This window comes from Nyctibius grandis, chromosome 7, assembly GCF_013368605.1.
Source record: "Nyctibius grandis isolate bNycGra1 chromosome 7, bNycGra1.pri, whole genome shotgun sequence".
Lineage (NCBI taxonomy): Eukaryota > Metazoa > Chordata > Aves > Nyctibiiformes > Nyctibiidae > Nyctibius > Nyctibius grandis.
This window is the reverse complement of record NC_090664.1, coordinates 26,109,404-26,133,415: the sequence shown is the minus strand read 5'-3', so window position 1 is coordinate 26,133,415 and position 24,012 is coordinate 26,109,404. Positions and strand designations below refer to the sequence as shown.

Sequence of the window (24,012 nt, the reverse complement as noted above, 5' to 3'; positions counted from 1 at the left end):
TTTTTCATTTGCAAACTATTGAAGGTTTTACCTCATTACCAAAAATCTTTCTCCAATTCCACAAAACAACCACAAAAACAAAACTGTCTTCTTCCCACTGCAAACACTCAAAAGCACTATAGTAAAATAAGTACTGTTAAAATGTTTTTTAAATTCAAAGTCTTATTTCTTGACCAAATTTACCTTTCAGTTTTAAGAAACAGATTACTAAATTGCTTCTAAATCACTAAACTACTGAAAGTACTTTAAATAAACCTTGTTACACTTGTTTATTTCTGCGTTCCTTTCTTATTTATTTAAATGAGACTACCGCACACAATGTGGAAAAGGCAGGTCCAATAAAATGGAAAAATGAAATTTGCAAAGAAATAGAGGACCAATCTCAATTGCTAGTGTCTAGGAATTAATAACTGAATATTTTATTCATTGTCTCATATTGCACTTATTTATCACATTGTCCTAAATATTTTATGATTCTTTTAACTGCCACCCAATAGACTTTTGTCTCAAATAGCTTCTGCTTAAAAAGACACATACATCCTCTAGAGTTTCAAGAATAGCTTTTGCTATTGATACAGTAATAACAGGTGTACTGCTACTTAAAAGAAATACGTACATTTTTATGTATTTTACTTAATTTAACATGGTTCTTCAATCTGCTTGTTTAATTTCCTTATTGACTCTATGCTCATATTTGAAAAAAAAACAAAACAAAACAAAACAAAAAAAAAAGAAGATTTTTTCTGAATCTGGCCATCTTCCTAGGTAAGAGCTGATTGATGTAAGGATTTCAGGACTGGGCCACAACATCTCACCTGTACTCAGGGAGCCCAGATAGGCTGTGTGTGGCTTCCTGCCAGGAACAGAAATCTTTTTCATGAAAGCGTGAAGCCTCCACAACTGCGTTCTCTTTCAAAATTTTTAATTTAAGAAAACTGAGCAGAAGTCAAAGTTAAAGAAAGTCGTAGACAGAAACTTAGACCAGTACACACTGCACATAAGTGCAAAATATTTTTCGACAAATAGAATATACTCCCACAGCAAGTTTCAGTTTTATTGATTGGGTGTTTTCTGACAAAAACAAATGTATTTTAGCCTGTATCTGTTGCAATTTTACATCTCTTTTTCCAGCTTGGATGAGGTGTTTCCAAAATTTTCCCCATTCCTCACCTGTTTTCACCCATGTTACTTCTGGCTAACAGTAGTGGCTCACCTTTTTCTGCTCTCAAACTTTGACGAGGTAGAAAGACTTAATCAAGGGAAAAAGAGATGCCTTAAGAAAGCTGACTTCCGTGAGTATGGTAAAGGGCAGATTACAGTCTTTCCTTAAATTAGAAAATCAAACAGAAACTAATGCATGTCAAAGATCAAACAGGCAAGGAATAATCTGCTGCTGCAATTACTACCAACAGGGATTGATTCAGTTGATACTTTCTAAATACAATTTGACATCTCATAAAAATTACAGCTAAACCAACAGAAACTAATTTCTGTTTTTCACAGGTGTCTATCAGGTTATAAACACACCTAACTTATTGGTTGTAATAAATGCATAACGGAAGGATATAGTTTAATATGAGCCATAGACCTTCCGAATCACCTGTGAAAATAAACTGAAATGGATGGAGTATTTCTGTCTGTCAGTAACACTCCTGAAACATTTTGTGGCTTTTGAAAAATTAGATTTTTAGTGCTCTTTGACCAAAGTATTTTTTTTACTCCCCTTATGATCTAGATGAGAATGGTTTAGTCATAGAAACATTTCTCCCAGACCATTTAAGAGCAGATCTACTGCCCCTTTCCTTTGACCTAAATAGTATTGGATAGGACCAAAAGTTGTTTCCTCTTTATTTATTGAGATCCTATCTTTATGCACCATTACAGAAAAGTGTTTTCTGCAGTTGTTTTTAGTTTTTTTTTTATTTTTCATTTAAATAAACTATTGAGAGTTTATTTCAATACCTTGGTGCTACTCAGAGATTTTTTAAAAATCTTTGGAAAATTTTTCATATAATTTCAGATTGCCATGTACACAGTGCAATAATGCACAGAAGCAGTGAAAAAAAAGTGGACTTCGGACAGCAAAAATTCTTGTAATGGGATAATACAGCTAAATGCAAATGCATAACTTAAGTCACAAAGTCATAGTTTCACTCTAGCACACCCAACCTTTCTTTATTAATTACAGAAATGCCTTTCCTGTATCAATAGCCCATTCTGATTTTAGTAATAATAAAAGATCTCTAGCACCAAACAAATGGTATAGCATAATCTTTATATAAGATTTATGGTGTTTAAAATGTTGTACTATTTTATATAAAAGGCTAAAAGCTAATGCATACCAAGTATGCAGGAAATAAAGAAGTCTAACTGAGAACGAGTGGGTACTTTTGATCTTTATGATTTGGTATACTGTCTTCACAGGAATATATGAGCCACTTGAGTTAAAATAAAATAGACCATGTCTGATCTGCTGGTAGGAAAGCTGGACAAAAACTGATGAACAAACACTGATGAAGGTTAAAGCTATACCACAGGAAAATTCTCTTAGTATTGTTTGAAACAACATTGGACACATTCAAAATTAAAGTGTAAGAAAATATCAGGGATCATACTTTAGCTATAAACTTTTGCTCTAGGCTGAAACATGGCATAGAAAGTTTCAGCATAGCACGATCATTCTCTTGTAATTACTGAATTCAATTTAAATTACACCCAAAACAAAACATCTTCCCTCAGAAACTTTAATATAATGTTGTGCTTTCCTATTACTTAAATATAACATATTTTTTCTTTTATAATACAATAAATTGTGCATATCCTTTATTAAGATCTTCAGTGCTATTAAAAAAAATCACCTATTAAAGAAAGATTTTTTCCTGTATCTTATTAGATTTTTTTTTTCTGAAGGAGAAAGATATGTAATCAAAAGTTGTGAAGGTACAATTTCTAAACATTCTTGACTAGTCAATATGGGGCCAAATCTTGTCTAAGGAAACATCGATACTGATTAAAAGCAATAGAAATCTGAGGACGAACAACATTTCTTACCAAATGCTCCTGCATTTTTGAAGCAAACCATTACATCTTGTACTTGCAGAATAGAAATACTGAATTGTATCTCCACTAGACCCCTAATGACATGTACTGCCACCTTGTAACAACACCCACCACAGCCTCCCAGAGGACATCAGAGCTGTTGGGGGATGATGAATCTCAGCTCTCAGAGCAAGGGCTAGCAGCAGTCACAGAGACAGGATGTTGTTTTCTATATAAGCCCAGGCCTGCAGCCCCAAACAAACTTTTTATGTTGGGAAACTGCTGGAAACTGAGACTTACAGAAAGGATTTTCATTTTACTATAATCTGTGTAAGATAATTAGAACCATTAAAAGTCAGGAAAAGGACTGTTATAAAAAAAATTAGGGGTGTCACTGCTTTACACAGTTAACTTGTATAGTTGTTGCAAAACAAACTGGTATAAAGGTGAAACTTCATATTAATTTCACCAAAAATGTTGGCTAATATAAACCTGCATGGCTGCAATAGCTGCTACTATTTCCCTTCCTTTCCCTTCTCTTCTCTGTTATGTCCTTGCCCTTGAGAGCAGGAAATCTGCTAATACATGGTATAATCCTATTTCTATTTTGACATCATTTTTGACCTTAAAGCATGACTTCAGCATATTTCAACTGATTTCAGCTGTGCTACAAAATCAACAATACCAACATTAAGAATAAATTCCCTTGTAAACAAAGACCTATGATTAAATCAACTGGATCAGTACAAAAGATCCATTGTTTTTCTACTGGCACAATAATTTAATAGTAAGGAGTGCTTATCTGTTCATTGAGACTGAAATTCATTCTTGTTTAGACTAGTGTCTAAACTTGGCACATTGCACATGTGCTATGGAAATTCGTTTTAAGCCCTATGAAGGATTTAGCGCTTTAGAGTAATGTAGGCGATTCATAAGCCTCTGAAATTCACTTTAGAAACTTTAGACACGCACTGTGGCACCAGTGCTGAGACTCATTGAGTTGCTGCTATGCAGCAGAATGTTAGAAAACTCTCAGCCAAGGAAGAAATGGCTTCAGACAGCAGAGAAGATGTAGATGAGGCATATTATATTTTTCTTAGTGTCAAAACACAGTAAAACCAGTTTGGGGAAGCTAAGGCATGGTAAAAGAAACTTTGCTATCATGTGATTCAGAGTGTTCATTTGGTACAATTTCGAAGTGTTCAAATTTGTTCAAATCATTTTGACAAGCTTAATTGTGCATTGCTTGAGTTTATGCCAGCTCTGGTGATGTGTGTGACATTTTATTGTAAGCCTTTCCTATTCACATGGTGTTGCAGAGCATCGAACGTGTATTAATGATTTAGAAATGTGCCCAACAGAAGTGAAATTTCAACAACAGAAGTTTGCTATTCTGTCACTGTAAGTAGCTTTTTTTTTTTTTTATTTTTTTTAAGTAAACACACAGAAAAGAGAAAATAAAAACTGTAATTTAAGCAACACAATCACCTACAATAGCAGATAAAGAAAATAAAATTGCCTCGAGAAGAACTGTCCTATAGATCACATAATGAATCTATAGAAGTAAAAAGGCATCTGTATAGTCAGAATAGAAAGGAGTAACTGCTGTAGAGATAATTAGCCTGCAGCCCACTAGGGGCTACTGAGAAATACACTACTGACATACAACATTGTATACCTTTAAACACCTCTACTGTAGTGCAAGGGAGAAGGCAGAAGGCCATTCAACTACTTGAGAAGTGTGGGAAACTACTTACAAATTACAGTGGGTTATTAACTGTATATGTATGTAAACTAGATATGGTCTATGCACTCACAAAACACAAATAAATAGGTACAGTCATAAATAAATAGCCATCAGATAATCAGAGTACTTTTCATTTGAGAATTACTTGCACTAAGGAAGAAACAATATCTGACTTCAGTTACAACTCTAAAGGATCTTTAAGAAGCATTGGGTTTGGGATATTTTTCCCTAAAAATTTTATCTTAGAAACAAAATCAGTTTCAGTATCTGCCAGAAATGTTTAATAAGGTGCAAGATAGGAAAATATCATATTAAAATAGCAAAAAAAAATTGATTCCTTACAGTTACTTTTTTTAAAAAAAAAATTCTAATTGGGACCAACTGGCCTCATTGCTTCTTATAAACTTAGCAATATATATTCAGAAAAAGGAATAAAAATGAACAGATGTTTCTCCTTAAAGAACTCAGACAAAGATTTTTCTTACACAATAAATCAGCTGCTAGTGGATTTCCAGGACACTGCTCCAGGCTAACTGTTTAGGTATGGCTTAAAAACCTGGTTTACCTCTGTATGTATCCAAAACTGGTAAAGCAGATTAAACTGTAGATGAACAGCAAACACTGAAGGGGGAATGAAAAGAGCCATAGGCAAGTTGAAAATCTGAAAAATGAGAAAGAAAATACACGTTAGATATATAATTCTAAACTGGTGATGACATAACGAAGTACTATCTCAGAAGCGCAAAGCACTGCACAAGATAATTGCTTCTTCCAATACTTCCATAACGTAGACATTACATGGAATAGATACTGATTATGTTACTACTAGATGTGCTATAGCAAAGGAGACATAAATTGATGCAAAAGTAATTTCCCAAAAGTCGTAGTGAGCAAATAGAAAAAATCAAGAACTCAGAAATCTCGAGACTAGATGTTTATTCTGTTTATTATACAGAGCAGACAGCAACATATCCTTGACATGAAGGGTTCACTTGTAGGGGAGAATTGTCACAGAGTAAGCGAGGTGTGACTTTATAACAGTATAGTTTTTCCAGCCGAACTCCCTACGTGAGCACCATAAGGGCAAGGCAGCTTACTTGGCTTTCGAAGTTAATTATAAATTCTCACCCTAACTTCCTCACAGCACCTCCCTTGAAGCCCTGATATATTGCTGAGTTCTAAAGATGTGCTAGCACGAAAACAGTTTCAGAAAAATGCTTACTTAGGAAAGACACCGGTATCTTACATACAGAGTAAAGTCCCAGGAATTTCACAATTAATTGTTTAACTGGCTGAGCAATACAATAAAGACTTCCAAGACCTCCATGTGTTAAAAGTCAGTCTGCTTTCTTCAGAAAAAGGTTTATCTTCTTTTTCTTCTACCTGACATTGTGTTATACCAGCTGCATTAAGAAGTTAATCCTTCCCTAAAATAGAGATTTTTTCTAAACCAAACAGTAGCAGAGGCATCCTCAAAACTTTAAATCTCTTTAGCACTCAGCGAAAATCTGCATAGCAGATAAGAGCTCCCTGTGAAACACAGCAAAATCAGCAAAATCCATTTTCAAATTATTATTGTCCTCCTCACAAAAATCAAAACATTGCACATCAGAGAAAGCAATCTGATAGCCATGACAGGCCTCCTGAGCCAGCAATTCCTTTAGTGTAGGTCTGCCCATAGCATTTAACACCGACACTCCCTCAGTTTTTGTCAAAACGCCTACCCAATAGGTAAGATGTCACACTGGGGCTGTGAAACAACTGCACTTCCATCCCCATGATGTGACTGATGCTCTCAAAAAGTCACCACAGCTGTATCTCACTGTCACGAGCCAAGGAAGGACTAAGGCCCTCCAATCCCAGCTCAGTCTGCTGGCTTCAACACCAGACAATAACTGAAGCACTAGAAAAACCCTTAAGTCACTGCTGTATCACCTGGCAGGGCTGGGACAGTTGTGATTTCAAAAACTACATTCAAAGGCGTCATGGATCACAGCTGCCCCACAAACCACACGTGGAACCTTTCTGGTTGAATGTCTTAGAAGTTCTTTTCCAAGAAGTAAAGGAATTCAAAGGTGGCAGAAGGATTATGTTGAGCTTCTGGAACTTGGGGGATATAATGTAAACATCTATTTTGTTTTCATCAGTCTGATCCTAGAAGGCTGAAGTGTTTGCATAACATTTATAAAACAAAAAAAAAAAAAAAAAAAGAAAGAATAATATATTTGGAAGGTGAAATTTGCACATTCATTCCCTAAGAATCACTCAGTCTAAGTAAATGAACAAAAATTCACAGCAACTCTTACCTAAGGTGACAGCTAGTAAATGCCATCAGGGGGATGTGGCATTTAGGCATGAAATTATGGAGTAGAAGTGGGCATGAGACTTTTTTAAGAATTAAAAGCACAGATCAGACTGCCTTGTGCAGAAGACTACTAAAGAGAAGAGCAACTTTCAAACCTGCAGTTCTCCATGCTCTGAAACAGAAATGTAGTGTAAGCCTCCCATACTTTAGAAGAAATGCCCTAAACACAGGCATGACGTTGATCTCTTTTCTGAGTTCCTTTTTCCTCCTTTCTCTAACCTGGACGCCCTTAGTATGTAATTATTAAAAGTGGGCAAGCTACAAAAAAAAAAAAAAAAGAGACTGAGAGATATTTGACCCACAACAACCAGAAGGGTGGCATGGTTTTTCTCAAAGGTTATCTTACAAAGAAGCCAACAAAGGAGTAGGACACATGGCCACATTTAAGTAAAGCTACTGCAGTTTTCTCTTATTATTGATTGTACCTGTCTAATGGCATGATAAGAGCAGGAATTTTTTTAAAAGGAATGGAGAGGAGGTTCATTTAAAAAAAAAAAACGGATGGTTTTCAGATTATTCATGGAAGTGGTTGCAGGAATGAAAGCAGGGTTAAAAACTATATGCTTTTTGCCTAAAAGTATCAGAGGCAATTTGGTGGTACTTACAGATGACTCAGAGGGGAAGGAATGATCATCTTCATATTTATTTTCTAACCTACTTCTCACAATGAATACTAGGATTTCCCTGCTAAGTGGCGAGATGAGGGAAATTTTGTATAAATCTACAGGTAAATTTGAGATTGACAAAGGAGAATGCTTTCCTAACTGCCTCATGTTTCCTTGCAAAGTAAGCTTTATTTTGCACAGAAAAGATTTCAAAGATCATTTACAGAAGCAGCATCTATAGGGAGGAATGAAAACCTCTCTCATACAAAATATTTGGTTTCTCCTGTTTGTGGTGCCACTGAAACAAGAAGATCAATGTCAGCAGAAAAAAAAAATCTTTAAATAGTTTTTTTGCTGGAAATGCCAATTCACCAAATCAAAAGATTTCATGGGTATATACCAGCTTTCACTAATCTGTAGAGGAAAAGCTTTCCTGGCTCCAAGATGGAATTTCTGGTCAAAACTGCACAAAAACGTTTATCACACTCACAGATCTTTTCCCACTTGTGGATTCAGCAACAGAGATTGAGAGCGAGCCACAATAACTGATAACCTGATGGGAAATGCCCTCAGTGAGGGGGTGGAGAGGGATTCGTATTGGGGACTGCTGCACCGCAGCTGTGTGCCTTCACACTTAAGGCATTGCCCGTTTTGAAGGGTGCGTGTCCGCTGCACGCTCTCTGACGCGGGCAAGCCCTACCTTCCTCCATCTCATTTGTAAGTAAAAGCTTATAAACACTTCCACTACCAAAAGGGAAAAATTTGTAACTCCTGAGGTGTAGCAGGAGGGCTGAGTTGCCTGCACTGAGTCCCTCCATTTCCACGCTGGGTCTTTGGGGCCACTTGCCGATGCGGCCATGGAGGGGCTGCGGGGTGCAGCGGGGCCACAGGGCAGCTGCCGACAGCCAGTTCATGTGGTCTACACTTCTGGAAGGATTCTGCAGGAGTTAAAGGTAAGGATAAAAAAAACAAACCACATTCCTTACAGATCCCAGACCTGGCACACTCCTCAGCAGGTAGGAAGTGAACTTTGTGACTCTCTGTTGAAAAGAACAGTGTTACCTATTCCCTTTCCAGATTTATATATAGATGTTTCCACTGCTTTTAAACCAACAAGGCATAATTCAACCCTTTATCTAAACATATAGTCTAAAGCTATCAAATTATTATGGCTCTAATATTTGCAATTAAATCTTACCCTTGGAGGAAAGTTGAGAACTGGTACTCAAAGAATTAAATCATGGGTTTTCAAGGTCTATATGCAACTCTCCCCTTTCACAATTACACTTTAACTGTCTCATCAGAAGCAAAAATTTATATAGCTCTAGCTCGCTGATTTCTTCTTAAAAATTAACATACATTTTTTTCCCACAAAATGGGCTTCAAAGCCATCTCTCAGTCTTAACAGTAGGTCTGATTCTCTGTGGGCCCCTCCACTGGAGTAGCAGAAACACTACTGTGTGTGCAAACAACATGAAGCAATACACATTTGGTTCCAAGTTCAGAAGTACATCTCACACCACTGATTGTACTTCAAGCATGTTTTTCTCTTCTCTTCTCTTTCATTTCACATCTTTGCAATCAGCTCGAGCACAACCCACACAGATTAATATGCTGATTTATTTATCTTAAAAGATTTAACTTAAAACACATACAGAGCTGGCAGCAGAACAGTCCCACAATCCTACATCATCCACCACAATGTTCTCACAGCCTCCACAAAACTGGATGTCAAACTGTATTCAACAGTACACATTCAGCAACATCAGATCACTCTCAGAGACTAAGTTAAGGCTTCACTGAGTTTCAGCTTCGAGACAGATGCATCCATGTGGTTCTGGACAAGTCTGGCAGTCCAAAAAATATAGCAGTGCTATCAGAATTAGGAAGAATTGTGTTCATACACAGTAAGGCTTAGGAGAAAGAAAACTGGTACACCTCTCAGAAGTTCAGGGGGGAGATAAACCAGTATTTACACTAACCAAATGTCTTGACTAATACCAAATATTTGGTGGAAAAAACACTGCACATGAAAGTATTGTGGATTCCTATGTTCGCTTCCCTTTGGTCAAAGGAAATGAATTTTAAATGTACATATATTATTTGCCAAGTGATATCAGTGTGGTCCTGAGGACGGTCTTCAGAATCTAAGAAGGCCAGACATCTTGGCCTTCCTGAATATTTTATGCTCTCTGAGGTATCATCCTCCAAACCATGCAGGCAGACAAACTGCTTATGCACACACCCATATGTACACACAGGCTTTTTGTCTTTTTTGAATTATTGTTTTTGTTAAGCATTTGCACATATGGTCCCAATGGGTAAATGTGCAAAGGTTAAATCTTTAACATGGCAGTATTTACATAGGAAGCGAAGCTGTGACCGAGATGTATCCATTCCATTATTGTTCATTATGGCCTTGTAAATTTGAGGCACTCCTACCAACATCAGATGACTACTTGCTGAATAAAAAAATAACAAGAATTTACAGAGAAGTCTTTAAGAAATAAAACAAACAAACAGTATCTGCTTCACAATTTCCAGAAGAACTAGTCATTACTTTGCAGCCTAGAGCTTTAACTCATCTAATGTCATGGGCTTGAAACAGTTATGAACTACAGGCTAAGTCCATGCTCAGCTATATGAACATAAATCCAGACTAACTTTACCGAAGTTAATGGAGTTACACTGGATTTGCTTTTGTGTGAGCACACACTCTTGGCTTTGAATCATTCGCTCATAGGCTAGTTGTAGAGCTTGCCAGAGGACTGTGGGTTTCCTCCACCACCAGTATTACACCTCATTGGAGAAGACCATTTATATATCTTATATATACAAAAATACACTGAATATTGCTTTTGAAGTCTAATTCTGAAAATTCAGATTTTGAAGTTATTATTCTTATTTTAAAAACAAAGAAAGAAATTACAATCTGAATTTAAAAATAGAATCAATAGAGAACATGAGAGTAACTGAGGAAATCAGCAGTTATCCTGGGCCCAAAACTAAACACTGAATAGTATGTTACATGTTACATTTATGAATGTATTTGGAAATATAGATTTTTAAATCTGTAAATGAGTACTCATCTTACCCAGCTCACCATTTAAAATAAATTATATCTGAAATAACACTAGGTAAAAGAAGTGGCATACTGCCCTTACCTACTGGAGTACTGACACATGACATGAATGAGCAGAGACAAGTAAATACTTTTGCATGTCCAAAGCAATCTTTAGTAATGATTTCTCTCCCTGCTCCTTTCAGTTATACAGACATATTCTAGAGCAGTTATGTTATACTCTGATCTTTTCCTGTACTTATGTATAACCGAATGAAAAAAATTGTCCCATTTTACTCAGAAAGTTATGAAAATATAAATGCAGGTCTATAAATTAGCCTTCTTAAACTTAACTACTGTATCTCTTTTCACATTTGCTGTAAAAACATTAATGAATGTATTTTTAACGCTTATGATTCTCAGAGTTTTCAGTTTCAACTTCTGTGCTTTCAGTGTCAAACATCTTACACAATTTATGTGTTTTTCTTCAAAGGAAAATAAACACTATGTTTTCACTTCTACTAAATCTTGTTGATATTAATTTCTTTGTCAAATCTTGTGCAACTTACCCAGGAGGTGTATCTCTGCAGTACAGATTGTCTCAAGGCTGTGAATAAGTTGTAATCTTCAGAACTATGATGTATTTGGTGTGCTGCCCACAGTATATTAACCTCTGCAAAACACATAATTTCTAATGAGGTATGTACTAGAGAACAAAGCAACAGTAGTTTCCCAAGGCCTTTTTTCTTAAGGTAAAAGCAACTAATCCCCCAACTTACACTTTGCTATTTTACCATAGCATAGCAGGTAGTAAAACCTAATGCTCAGATCTGAGCTTGGGTTGGCTAGGTTAAATGTCAGTAAGTGGACACGTCAGTGTAACTTTCATGCTGAGGAAGGCAAGGCTGTGGCAGGAACTAAAACCAGTGCTGGAAGAGCAGAAGGATGTATGAGATGAGAGTTAAGGAGCCAGAAAGTTCGAGGTGATTCCGGATAACACGAGTTGGTAGGAGCTCTGTTATGGCGTTCAGAGGGACAAGGACTGAGGATGCTTTCATGCCTGCATTTGTTTACTGAAGTTATACTTCAAGACTAGAATGGGGACACAAAATGTTCCAAAAGTCTTATGCTTCAAATTTAAACAGTGTAACTGGTGTCTGCTGTTATGCTTATAGTTTTCTGGAACACATAAATCTTCAAGCCCACTTGTACCACAGACCACAAAACACAGCCATTGCCTGCCCACTAGTGAGAAATGGAAAAACAAATGTCCGCTTGCTGGGAACTCTGGACCCAGCCAAAGGAGAGCAGTCATTCTATTGTGTTACAGTTCAAAAAAAATTGCTGGAATAAGGGTAAAATCAGTGTCAGCCATGTGCTCCGAATGCACTGCAGTGAAGAAGAATACTTCAAAATCCTGATTGTATGTCAATGGATTTTCTCATTAAGTGAAGATCTGGGTGGCCCCTCTGCTGTGTATATTGATATCTGGACAGACTTAAGTGGGAGGTTAAGATGGAAATGTTCATGGCCATCAGATGTATAGCTACAAGCTATGAGGATGACCTTAATTACAGCAAAATGAGAAAGTGGGTGGTTAATGCAGCCCAAGTAATGTCTGTTTAGCATAAACCTAAATTTAAGGTCACATGTATTTCAAGGGACGTAGTGTACGCAAACCCTCAGCCTATTACAGAAATTAAAAGTTTACTGGCTGACTGCCAACTACACACTCCCATTGCCACTGACTTGTTTCACCAGAGCAATTAGAGAAGTGCCTTTGGCAGATATTAGAATTGCTTTCACAGAAAGATCTTATAATGTGTATTTAAAGTCCTGAAATTATCTAGTGTCAAGCTTACATCAAATAGTTTCTGTCTGGTGATTAACATATACTCTTTCAATGTAAAGTAATGCCAAAAAAATCCCCTTAATGAATCTCAAAGTGTCTCCACCATTTCAGGGGACTAGATAGTCTTGTAACAGGAGGTACGTGTCTTGGATGCTAGAAACTGAGAATTTTAAATCTAGTTAATTTTGACAGTTTGGTAATTTACGTGACAACATCATTTTTTAATGTCCTCTAAGTCCTTGAAAATCCTTACAATTGCTGAATTAAAACCACAATTTCAGCTATCATAAAACACTTAACACTCAATCTGAGAGTTCTTCCTTCTTTAAAAACATTTGTTCCTGAAGGAACAAGTGTTCACTATATCAAGAATCAGTGATCTCTCTCTCAAAAAAATCCCAAAAACATTTTAATGCATCTCTGCCTAATGAGCTCACTAGGAGACGAATTATTCAGGTGAGCTTCAGTACTCAATAATAATTTGTATTTGAAATGTTTCCCAAGACCTTGAGAGAAGCTAAATGAGCGAACAAAGCATCTAAACCGGTGGAGGTTAAAGACCTGTCTCCTTAGTTGTTTTAAAAGCATTTACTTCCTATCACAAACTGTGTGTAACACAAGCCTTCACTCAATGAAGTACAGCTGTACAAACAGGGTAGAGTAACTGGATCTTGCTTCTTTCCCTCATTTTTCAGCATTACGAAAAGTTCAAGGAAGGGATTCTATGATGATTTTTACAGTCTACTTTCATTGTAGTTAAAGTCAAATGGTTTTCAAAATGAATTACTAAAAAGGCATTTTATTAGCATTCATTTTTCAGTTAAATTGCCTTTTACACTAACAAGAATTTGGAATAAGGTAACAGAATATTGGTAAAATGTTAATCTTTCAGATGTGTGAGCCAGCTTAAATGATCTATCATTCAAAAATATACCATAGGAATATTAGGGACATAAACAAATAATTCGGCCACAAGTAATTTAACTGTTAAAGCTATTTCTGACGACTTCCATTAGAGATAAGTAAATTAAATCCTGCTCCTTAATTCTATTCTTGCTGACATCGGTGGCAGACTATGTTAAATTCCTTGGCAAAACAGGCAGAGTTTATGATAATTTTTGTCTTAAAAATTTATCTGAGGAAACTGATCATCAATAACATTTTATTTGAAGCACAAGAATAACATTATGAATAAGTCTGAAATAGATCACGCCAAAACTCAGTCTTTAACCATTAGTATATTAAAAATATTACAATCATAACACCTAAAAGACATCTCACAAATGTAAGAAACAGACCAAGCACTCTTCAAGGAATACAGCCAACTGTTCACCAACTACCCACAACAGAAACTAAAATGTTTGTGTCTGTAGAAGAGTTGTGGTTTCACTTCTTCATTCATAATGATGATAACTTGTAGCAAAACAAGAAAAGTTATTTCAATTAGAATGAAATTGTAAAAGACTCTCTCACATGCACTTTCTCATATGTATTATTACATAATGACCAAAAAAGAGTGCAAGACTGAGATATGGCCAATTCCAACACAGATTTTTTTAAAAAGCTATGTAGAAAACAGGAAGTATTACTGCATTTTGTAGATCTCTCCAGTCAAATTATCCCGTGAAGCCACAGGAAAAGAGTAGGTGATGGAATTGCAGAAGCCACCCAGACAATGCTGTAACGGAATTTTTGATGTCTCCTAAGTCAAATGTGATTGGTAAATACAACTTAAAAAATAAAAAACTGCAATACATGTATGCACAAAACCCCTATATTTGATTCAGGAGAGTGAACATCATAGAATCATAGCATAATTCAGGCTGGAAAGAAACCACAGGAGGTCTCTAGTCCAACCTCCTGCTCACAGCAGGACCGGCTTTAAGTTCCTGAGTACTACACCCAGTTGGGTCTTGGAAGCTTTCTGCATCTTCTGCTATTATGAAGAACTATCTCTAACAGAAGATAAAGGCGGCATTTCCTTTTCATGTAGTTGTGAGGAAAGTTACACAGATTATAACCTAGCACAACAAGGACCTCCTTTCCTGGTGTGGCTTTCCCCAAGTTCCTGTTAACGAGTAGAGGCCTAGTGAGCTATTCGCATCTGGGGAAGAGCAGAACAACTATATCTTGGAATTAATTATTGTTTAATACGTTATTATCACTATTATTACCATTGTACAGAATCAATGAATATTTTCTTCCATCACCCAATATAAACTGAATCAGCATGTAATCCCAAAAGAAAATGAATGATGCCATGCAGACAGGTGAGGAAGGAAAGAAAATTGGTGCTACACAGGAATTGCTGGATGATGGACAGGTTATCATCTGGCCCTCAGTTTTCACTTTAGTTCTTTAAGTCTCCATGAAGTTATCTCAGAGTCCGACCTGCAGTTGCTAACATCAGTTGGCTCCAAGCAGTTGAGATACTTGTATCCTAATACTAATTCTAAAGGAAAACAAAGATTTGCCTTTTTTAGCATTAGTTCAAAATATGAATTCTACTGATGGAAGAAAGAAAAATGAGAGGCTGAGGGAAGTGGCCTGCAGAAGAAGCTTTGGGGGACTTAATAGTAGCCTTGCAGCACCAATGAAGCACCGGTTATCAAGAAGCTGGAGCCAGGTTTTTTGCAGCAGTCCCACTTTATCTTCTTTTCTGGGTTTTCCAAAAGGAAGAAAGATTAATGATGTTATCCTTCTTTTCCACTTCTTCCCTGCCTCCTCCTCCTAATTAATACATAAAATGTATTGTTTCACACACCATCACAACCATATTGGTAAGGCAATCAATGATTCTACTTAGCCTTATTTTTTTTCTATTGCAAATTCATTTTTTGGCACTAATCAAATCCCTTTCTGTGAGATCCAAAGATAGATCCAATGCCTGGGCCATGTTTCACTGCTTCTGAGGTATTTCTGTTGTGGTAGTAGAAACTGTCATCGTGCACGTAAGATTTCCCTTTAAGAATACACAATACAGATAGTTCAACATGAGACTTTGTTGTTGTTCATTTCTGTAGCTTTCAGTGATTCCCACAGACCAACACATTTTGATTAACAATGGGAGAAAATATGTATGCCAAAAAAACCTGCACTCATTTCAAGGAGTGATGTCAATAAAAACAACCATTTTACACAATCCCCCAAATCAGTGAAATGGTAAAGATTTGATGAATCTTTAGTGAATAAAAAAGATTAGATAGACCTTTTAATTAAAAGGTGGTAACTTCTTTGCACACAGCTTTATAAGACCTGGATCTAAAGTAAAATGGAAAAAAAAAATACAAATGATTTATAAATATGTCCAGATGAGTCCTGTAACTTCCATTCTCTTTTAGTCAATGCCGACTGTAGCTAGGAGAACAGGTGAAAGTTTCCACTCAGCATCCACTTAAATTTAAACAAAACCTTCAGTTTCACTATGCTTGTCATCTCTTACAAGAAATACCTTCAGTAGTCAGTGAGGAACTGAGCTACAATTTATATAGCTAGAAACTTAGAAGATGATAGCAAAATTACATTTACTGTGCCACAGATTACCACAGAGTGCACTGTCAGCAAGTTTGCTGACGACTCCAAACTGGGAGGAGTGGCTGACACACCAGAAGGCTGTGCTGCCATTCAGAGAGACCTAGTCAGGCTGGAGAGTTGGGTGGGGAGAAATTTAATGAAATATAACAAGGGCAAGTGTAGAGTCCTGCATCTGGGCAAGAACAACACCATGTATGAGTACAAGTTGGGGAAAGACCTGTTGGAGAGCAGCGTAGGGGAAAGGGACCTGGGGGTCCTAGTGGACAGCAGGATGACCATGAGCCAGCAATGTGCCCTTGTGGCCAAGAAGGCCAATGGCATCCTGGGATGTATTAGAAGGGGTGTGGTTAGCAGGTCAAGAGAAGTTCTCCTCCCCCTCTACTCTGCCCTGGTGAGGCCGCATCTGGAGTATTGTGTCCAGTTCTGGGCCCCTCAGTTCAAGAAGGACAGGGAACTGCTAGAGAGAGTCCAGCGCAGAGCCACGAAGATGATTAAGGGAGTGCAACATCTCCCTTATGAGGAGAGGCTGAGGGAGCTGGGTCTCTTTAGCTTAGAGAAGAGGAGACTGAGGGGTGACCTCATTAATGTTTATAAATATGTAAAGGGCAAGTGTCATGAGGATGGAGCCAGGCTCTTCTCAGTGACATCCCTTGACAGGACAAGGGGCAATGGGTGCAAGCTGGAACACAGGAGGTTCCGCATAAATATGAGGAAAAACTTCTTTACGGTGAGGGTAACCGAACACTGGAACAGGCTGCCCAGAGAGGTTGTGGAGTCTCCTTCTCTGGAGACATTCAAAACCCACCTGGACACGTTCCTGTGTGACATGATCTAGGTAATCCTGCTCCGGCAGGGGGATTGGACTAGATGATCTTTCGAGGTCCTTTCCAATCCCTAACATTCTGTGATTACGATGAATTCAGCAAAGCCAAGCATGCGGCAAGAAACCCCTCACCCACAGTGTGGTCCCTGCTGACCCCAGCGTGGAAACGGCTGCTTCCTAGAGCAGCTGTAACCTGCAGCATTTCAAAGGCAGGTACTCTGTGCTGCGTTCACTTACAAGCAACAGAAAAGGGATCATCTCATGGGTCTACTTCTCTCCAGTCAGAATTAGTAGAAAACCCAGAACGACTGAGGAAAGAAAAATGGCCTGGAATGTAAATCTTCCAGTCATTACTTTTCTATGTATTTCAACCCTCCCAACAAAGATAAACCAGAGAAGTACATAGTATTTAAGTAATTTCTCCACTAAACTATTAGCTTTTCTTATTTACAAAACAACTGCTTGATTACTTACTACTTCCCTGCCTTGTTCTAATTGATCTGTTCTGTTGGTGCTTCTGAAATGTTTCAACAGATCTCTTCTCATGCAGGGCTTTTTCAGACTCTTATTCCCTGCTGGATTCTACACTTGCATTGGATGAACAACCACTGAGACAGAGCACCACTTTCATTACTAGGAGGGAAAATTACCAGATTTTTTATATAAGTTGGCTAAAAAACTCCATTTTGGGACCTAGAGTAGATGCCTTTAATAAAGTTGGGAATTCACCCTAGAATCCATTCCACCTCACATGAAAACAGACACCTACCTACACAGATTAGTCATCATCTCCACAACAGAAGTAAATATGATCCGTACATGACTCTCCTGTTTAGTCTGTTGTGGTGTAGCCCCTCTTTTGTTACTCTTCTGATCCAACTTTGCTTTAAGTTTTTTGTTTTAGTGTTGTTCAATAAGAGTTGCAAGATAGGTTATTTGCCAAAAGCCTCTGATTTTCAGCCCTCTTCTTAAGTTACGGTATGCAGTCAGCAAACTATTTAGTGAGTGGGCTAACTTATAATCAAGTAATACATGGTATATGCTCCCATGGTTTACAAGCCAAAAATTGGAGCAACCTTCTACAAAACCTGCCTCCAGAATCTGTGCACAAGCCAAAACCTCCTGCCTGATCTGCTGCCATACCAGTTGAAAACACAAAACTGCTCCCACACAAAAAATCCACAATAAGATCTGCAGAACTTCAGATGCAGAATGGTCTAGGGAAACATGGGAAGAATCAAGACAAGCCAAAGTATTACATGTGCTACCCAGAACAAACAATGGGCCACATCATATCCCCTCTTCACAAGAATCTGGGGGGGCTGTGAACTATACTCAGATACACTTCTGAATCTGTAAAATATTTAAGATAGCATGTGGTTAGAAAAGCAGAGCTTGCCCAGCTCAAAAATAATGGTCCTCTCAAGCCATACATGGCCTATGTTATTTCTTGGCATCCTTGTAAGCATAGGATACCAATGGAAAGGTTAGGAAAAGCCACAGTGTTCCCCAAGACTCAGTCTCTTCTAGTAAGAGTAGTTCCCTTGGAAGCTAAGCTGCATGGATCAAACTTCATGCAACACAGTTATATCAACATAAACAAAATAATAGTCTCAGTTAATTACATTAGGACAGTCCTAACCCACTGCCTGTGAGCTTTTCATACAGTTGCCGGGAATTGAACAGTGTCTTTCCACACATGCCATGGAAAACCATAAAGGAATAAAGTTTACTAGGTAAGGATTCAGAAATAAATTCACAGTGACTCAATCTCTGACTTCACTTGTAGTTTTAATAGAAAATGAATGTGCATTCCTTCGTGGGGAGAGAAAGATAAATGATCCAAAGCAATTTTAGCATGCAAAAGTTGGATTTGGACACTTCCACAAAGACAAATAGGAAGAATTCAAAAGATGAAGAAAGACACAAGGAAAGAAGTTTTAGTAATGTGTATATACGTAACCTCTGAAAATAGTGCAATATTTGGCAAGACTTTCTGTACACAGCAGGTCTCACACAAATTCTGCTACACCAACTTGCCCGACCAACCTGTTTCCCACACCTTCTTGAAGCCAATTGTTCAAGTTCTCTAGTTGCTTGGAGCAGCTCTGCAGATGGTTAAAATTTTGTTTGCCTGAGCTCTGGATGATCTCTGTAGCAAAGATCTGAGTCTCTGGGTCATGAGGAACCATGACGGTGGCAGCTGTTACGCTGTCAGTTGTCTCTTTCACGGATGTATAAGGCTTGATTCAGATACTCTGTTTTCCAGTTGTTCTGGCTTTCATAACAGATTCTTTAGGTGTAAGAGTCTGAAAACAGCTCTGATTTCTACCAAAAAAATAAATTGGTGCCATGGCAGTTTCAAGGATAACTAAATCATAGCATAAAATCCTGTTTGTGAACCCAGTCCCAAGCCCTGACAAGCATTTCCCACCAATACTGGGCTCAAGTTTTTCAACTATTCTTTCTTCAGTGAGAGCTCCTACTGATTATAGCAAGGTTTATCCACCTTACACCCTCACAGCCTCTTGATTGAGTGACACAGTATATGTTAACTTCTGCAGCTCATAGATGTAGCAGCACTTAGCTCTTTCTGCACCTCTTTCACTACAAAGAGGATCATCCTGTTGGTGAAATTAGATTTATATATTAAAATAAAAACCTGCAACAAATTTCTGTTTAAAGGAGAAGATCCTTAGCAGCTGGTGCAAAGTGACTTCTATAGATCTATGCCACTTTATACAAGCTGCAGACTTGACTCACGCTTCTCCCAATATGGCTGATTACAGCACTGGCAATCTTTAGTTCTGAGCATTTGCTAACCTGTATAACACTTGGTGTTACTGAATGCTGATGTAAAACTGTGGTATAAATGTGTGAAACACATTAACTGTGACCTAATCAGCACTCTACTCCTTAGCTTGATGACAGAGAGAACTGAAACTAAATTAAATAAATTATTTTTAAAAAGAAAAGTTACTTCAGAGAACCTACAATTTTTTTTACTTTCCTCTCTTTTTTTTTTTTTTTCCTTCCCCAAAAGCATCTCAGCCACTGAAATGTCAGCTTATGCAATTAGAGAACATATTCATCCTGGAGGATCTTAGAAGGAAACTGCTGAAATGAAACGGAAAAAAAAAAAAAAGGGAAGATAATTCTCCTTTTGTTTTTTTTTTGGTGGGGGAGTGGAGTTGAGAGTTCTTATTCTCCTGTATTCAGGGCTGTCTCTACAAAAGATTGATGTCTGGTGTCACCGTTAGGAAGTGCAAACTGTTCAGCTTCATTGCAATCTATGTCCTCATCCTCTCGCTCTGCAGGATACCACATACTTTGGCAGGCAATATTCAGATGGGAAGCACTTTAATGGCAAGAATGGATGCCAGTGAAACCTTTTCCCACAACGTTCAAAATTCTGAATGTGCATACGTTAAAGCAACATAAAGCTGAAGGATATTAAGAAGAAAACAGTAACTGATACTAATTCAGCCACATTAATCTTACTTTTTGCCCCTCAGAACAATACATTCAAAGAATGTGAGGGAAATACATACATCTAAAAAAAAAAAAAAAAAAGAAAAAAAAAAGGATGAACTGGAATGAATTAAAGTCCTCCAACTCAAAAGCATAAACATACTTTTTCAAAGGAAATATCCATGGCCCCTTCACATAACTTTTACCTTGTAGGTTGAATTCCTGCATTCATTTATTTGGTTCTTCATTTTTCCAAGCCAGATACAGTAAGAATTAACACTGATAAGTCAATGGAGTTGTTCTGGTGTAAAAGAGGAATTAGCTCTACACAGTTTTCTCTTGGAGAGTGTTTTAGATGATTTATTCAGCCAAGTTCCTGAATGATAGATGTGTGGAAATGCAGACTAGATTTACAAAGGAATCTATTAAAATCTACTGAGATATCAGGAAAGCCTAGGGGACATCAAGACACACCACCCCCCTTAAATAAACTTTTAAAATATTCTAGAAAAAAGCATTCACATCCAACTTTTGTCCCACTCCTTTGTAAATTTGCAAACCATAGAAAAAGCCAGACAGATACTTTAGGTAATGCACGAGTTTTGTGTTCTCTATGGACCTGATCCAAAACTTACCGAATTCAGTTGAAAAATATCCATTATTTGAAACAAGTTCATTATATATTATACAAATCAAAACAAAGGACTGTTAACCCTTTGAAGCCAAGTTCAGCTATTTAGTGAGATTGGCCACCCATATTTATTTATACATTTGTTTTACAAGTGTCAAATTATTTCTCTGAGAAATAAAAAGAACCAGTATTGCAACAGATACCGTGTGCTTATTTAACAGTGATAGGTCCATTGTATTTGGTAGTCATACTGCTTATTTACAGCATATGTGATGCATACTAAAAGAAACCTACACTTCCACAGATAACATTTGGACCAGTGTTGTCAGTACTTACATTATACTCATATTCCTAAAAGCACATAGCTAACCATAGATTCTCTGTGTCCCTCAAGAAGCTACCTATCGCTGCATCTGTCATACAAGAGATCGGCTCTGGACACCACTAAGCATGCTGAAACTTTAACAGCCATTTCCATTTATCATTTTAACAAGACGGACATGGAAGCCATGTAGACAGATAGATTAGATAAAGAGACCAGAACACAGGCAACTGTCAAAGCATGCAGCCTCAATTTAAGGGTGAAAAAGAAAGGGGGCATATGAGCTTGCCTCCATACCACACTAAGAGGGGGTACTCCATCTGGTAGAGCCCACTACTAAGTGTGTCAGCTAGGAGAATTTAGAGGATGCCCCTAACGCCAGAATGCCATCTTCAAGGTTTTCTCTCCCACCACTCCCTGCCCTGTCCCTTCAACAGGGAACAAAGACGTGCCTAAATTAGATCTACACAATTAGGCCTTTATATTCGAACTATGCATAGGGATACAGGTACCAGCAGCATGATCAAAAACATTTAGTAAAAAGGCATAAAACAGCCTTTAAGAAAGCCTTTTACTTGAGTGTCCATTGCTACTGATGCTATCTATCTCTTGAACTTTGACCATCAGTCAGAGGAGGTGCTTTATATTCCATTTCCTCTTTCCCCAAAATATTAATAAATGATTACTAGCTGATGACTGGACAAGCCACACGCAGTAGAGTTTCAGGTGCAGAGCCTATTTCAATGTTTGCCATAAGTTTTGGTAGTGATATTTGTGGGGCCAAAGCTCCTCCGGCACTGCCAGAAAACACTGAAAGAGATTATAGGTCTGGGAGTGCAACTAGGAGGCAACTAGGAAAGCTAAGGCCTCCTTGGAATTAAACCTTGCAAGAGAGGTCAAGGACAACAGAAAGGGCTTCTTCAAATACATTGCAGGTAAAACCAACACTAGAGGCAATGTAGGCCCACTGATGAATGAGGTGGGGGCCCTGGAGAAAGAGGATAAAAAGGAGGCAGAGTTACTGAATGCCTTCTTTGCCTCTGTCTATACTGCTGGAGGCTGTCCTGAGGAGCCCCGGACCCCTGAGGCCCCAGAAGAAGTCAGGATAGAGGAGGAATCTGTCTTAGTTGATGAGGGCTGGGTCAGGGACCAATTAAGCAACCTGGACATCCATAAATCCATGGGCCCTGATGGGGTGCATCCGCGGGTGCTGAGGGAGCTGGCGGAAGTCATTTCTAGGCCACTCTCCATCATCTTTGCTGTCGTGGGCAATGGGAGAGGTGCCTGAGGACTGGAAGAAAGCGAATGTCACTCCAGTCTTCAAAAAGGGCAAGAAGGAGGACCCGGGGAACTATAGACCGGTCAGCCTCACCTCCATCCCCAGAAAGGTGATGGAACAACTTGTCCTTGGTGCTGTCTCTAGGCACATCAAGGATAGGGGGATTATTAGGGGCACTCAACATGGCTTCACCAACGGGAAGTCATGCTTAACCAACTTGATAGCCTTTTATGAGGACATAACCCGGTGGATAGATGATGGTAAAGCTGTGGATGTGGTCTATCTTGATTTCAGTAAAGCGTTTGACACTGTCTCCCACAGCATCCTCGCAGCTAAACTGAGGAAGTGTGGTCTGGATGATTGGGTAGTGAGGTGGATTGTGAACTGGCTGAAGGAAAGAAGCCAGAGAGTGGTGGCCAATGGGACAGAGTCCAGTTGGAGGCCTGTGTCTAGCGGAGTCCCTCAAGGGTCGGTACTGGGACCAGTACTATTCAATATATTCATTAATGACTTGGATGAGGGAATAGAGTGCACTGTCAGCAAGTTCGCTGATGACACAAAACTGGGAGGAGTGGCTGACGTACCGGAAGGCTGCGCAGCCATTCAGAGGAACCTAGACAGGCTGGAGAGTTGGGCGGGGAGAAATTTAATGAAATATAACAAGGGCAAGTGTAGAGTTCTGCATCTGGGCAAGAACAACACCATGTATGAGTACAAGTTGGGGAAAGACCTGTTGGAGAGCAGTGTAAGGGAAAGGGACCTGGGGGTCCTAGTGGACAGCAGGATGACCATGAGTCAGCAATGTGCCCTTGTGGCCAAGAAGGCCAATGGCATCCTGGGATGTATTAGAAGGGGTGTGGTTAGCAGGTCAAGAGAAGTTCTCCTCCCCCTCTACTCTGCCCTGGTGAGGCCGCATCTGGAGTATTGTGTCCAGTTCTGGGCCCCTCAGTTCAAGAAGGACAGGGAACTGCTAGAGAGAGTCCAGCGCAGAGCCACGAAGATGATTAAGGGAGTGCAACATCTCCCTTATGAGGAGAGGCTGAGGGAGCTGGGTCTCTTTAGCTTAGAGAAGAGGAGACTGAGGGGTGACCTCATTAATGTTTATAAATATGTAAAGGGCAAGTGTCATGAGGATGGAGCCAGGCTCTTCTCAGTGACATCCCTTGACAGGACAAGGGGCAATGGGTGCAAGCTGGAACACAGGAGGTTCCGCATAAATATGAGGAAAAACTTCTTTACGGTGAGGGTAACCGAACACTGGAACAGGCTGCCCAGAGAGGTTG

General features: G+C 38.5%; 1 protein-coding gene across 1 annotated transcript in view; it reads right to left on the bottom strand.

The window, feature by feature from the left end:
• Positions 1-24,012, bottom strand: part of AGMO (alkylglycerol monooxygenase) — a 197,093-nt gene that overhangs the window by 106,602 nt on the left and 66,479 nt on the right. Inside the window, exons 4-5 of the mRNA XM_068405255.1 lie at positions 11,387-11,490; positions 5,352-5,447 (exon numbers count right to left, since the gene is read on the bottom strand). Coding sequence (XP_068261356.1) covers positions 5,352-5,447; positions 11,387-11,490 — 200 coding nt within the window. The remainder of the gene's footprint in view (positions 1-5,351; positions 5,448-11,386; positions 11,491-24,012) is intronic.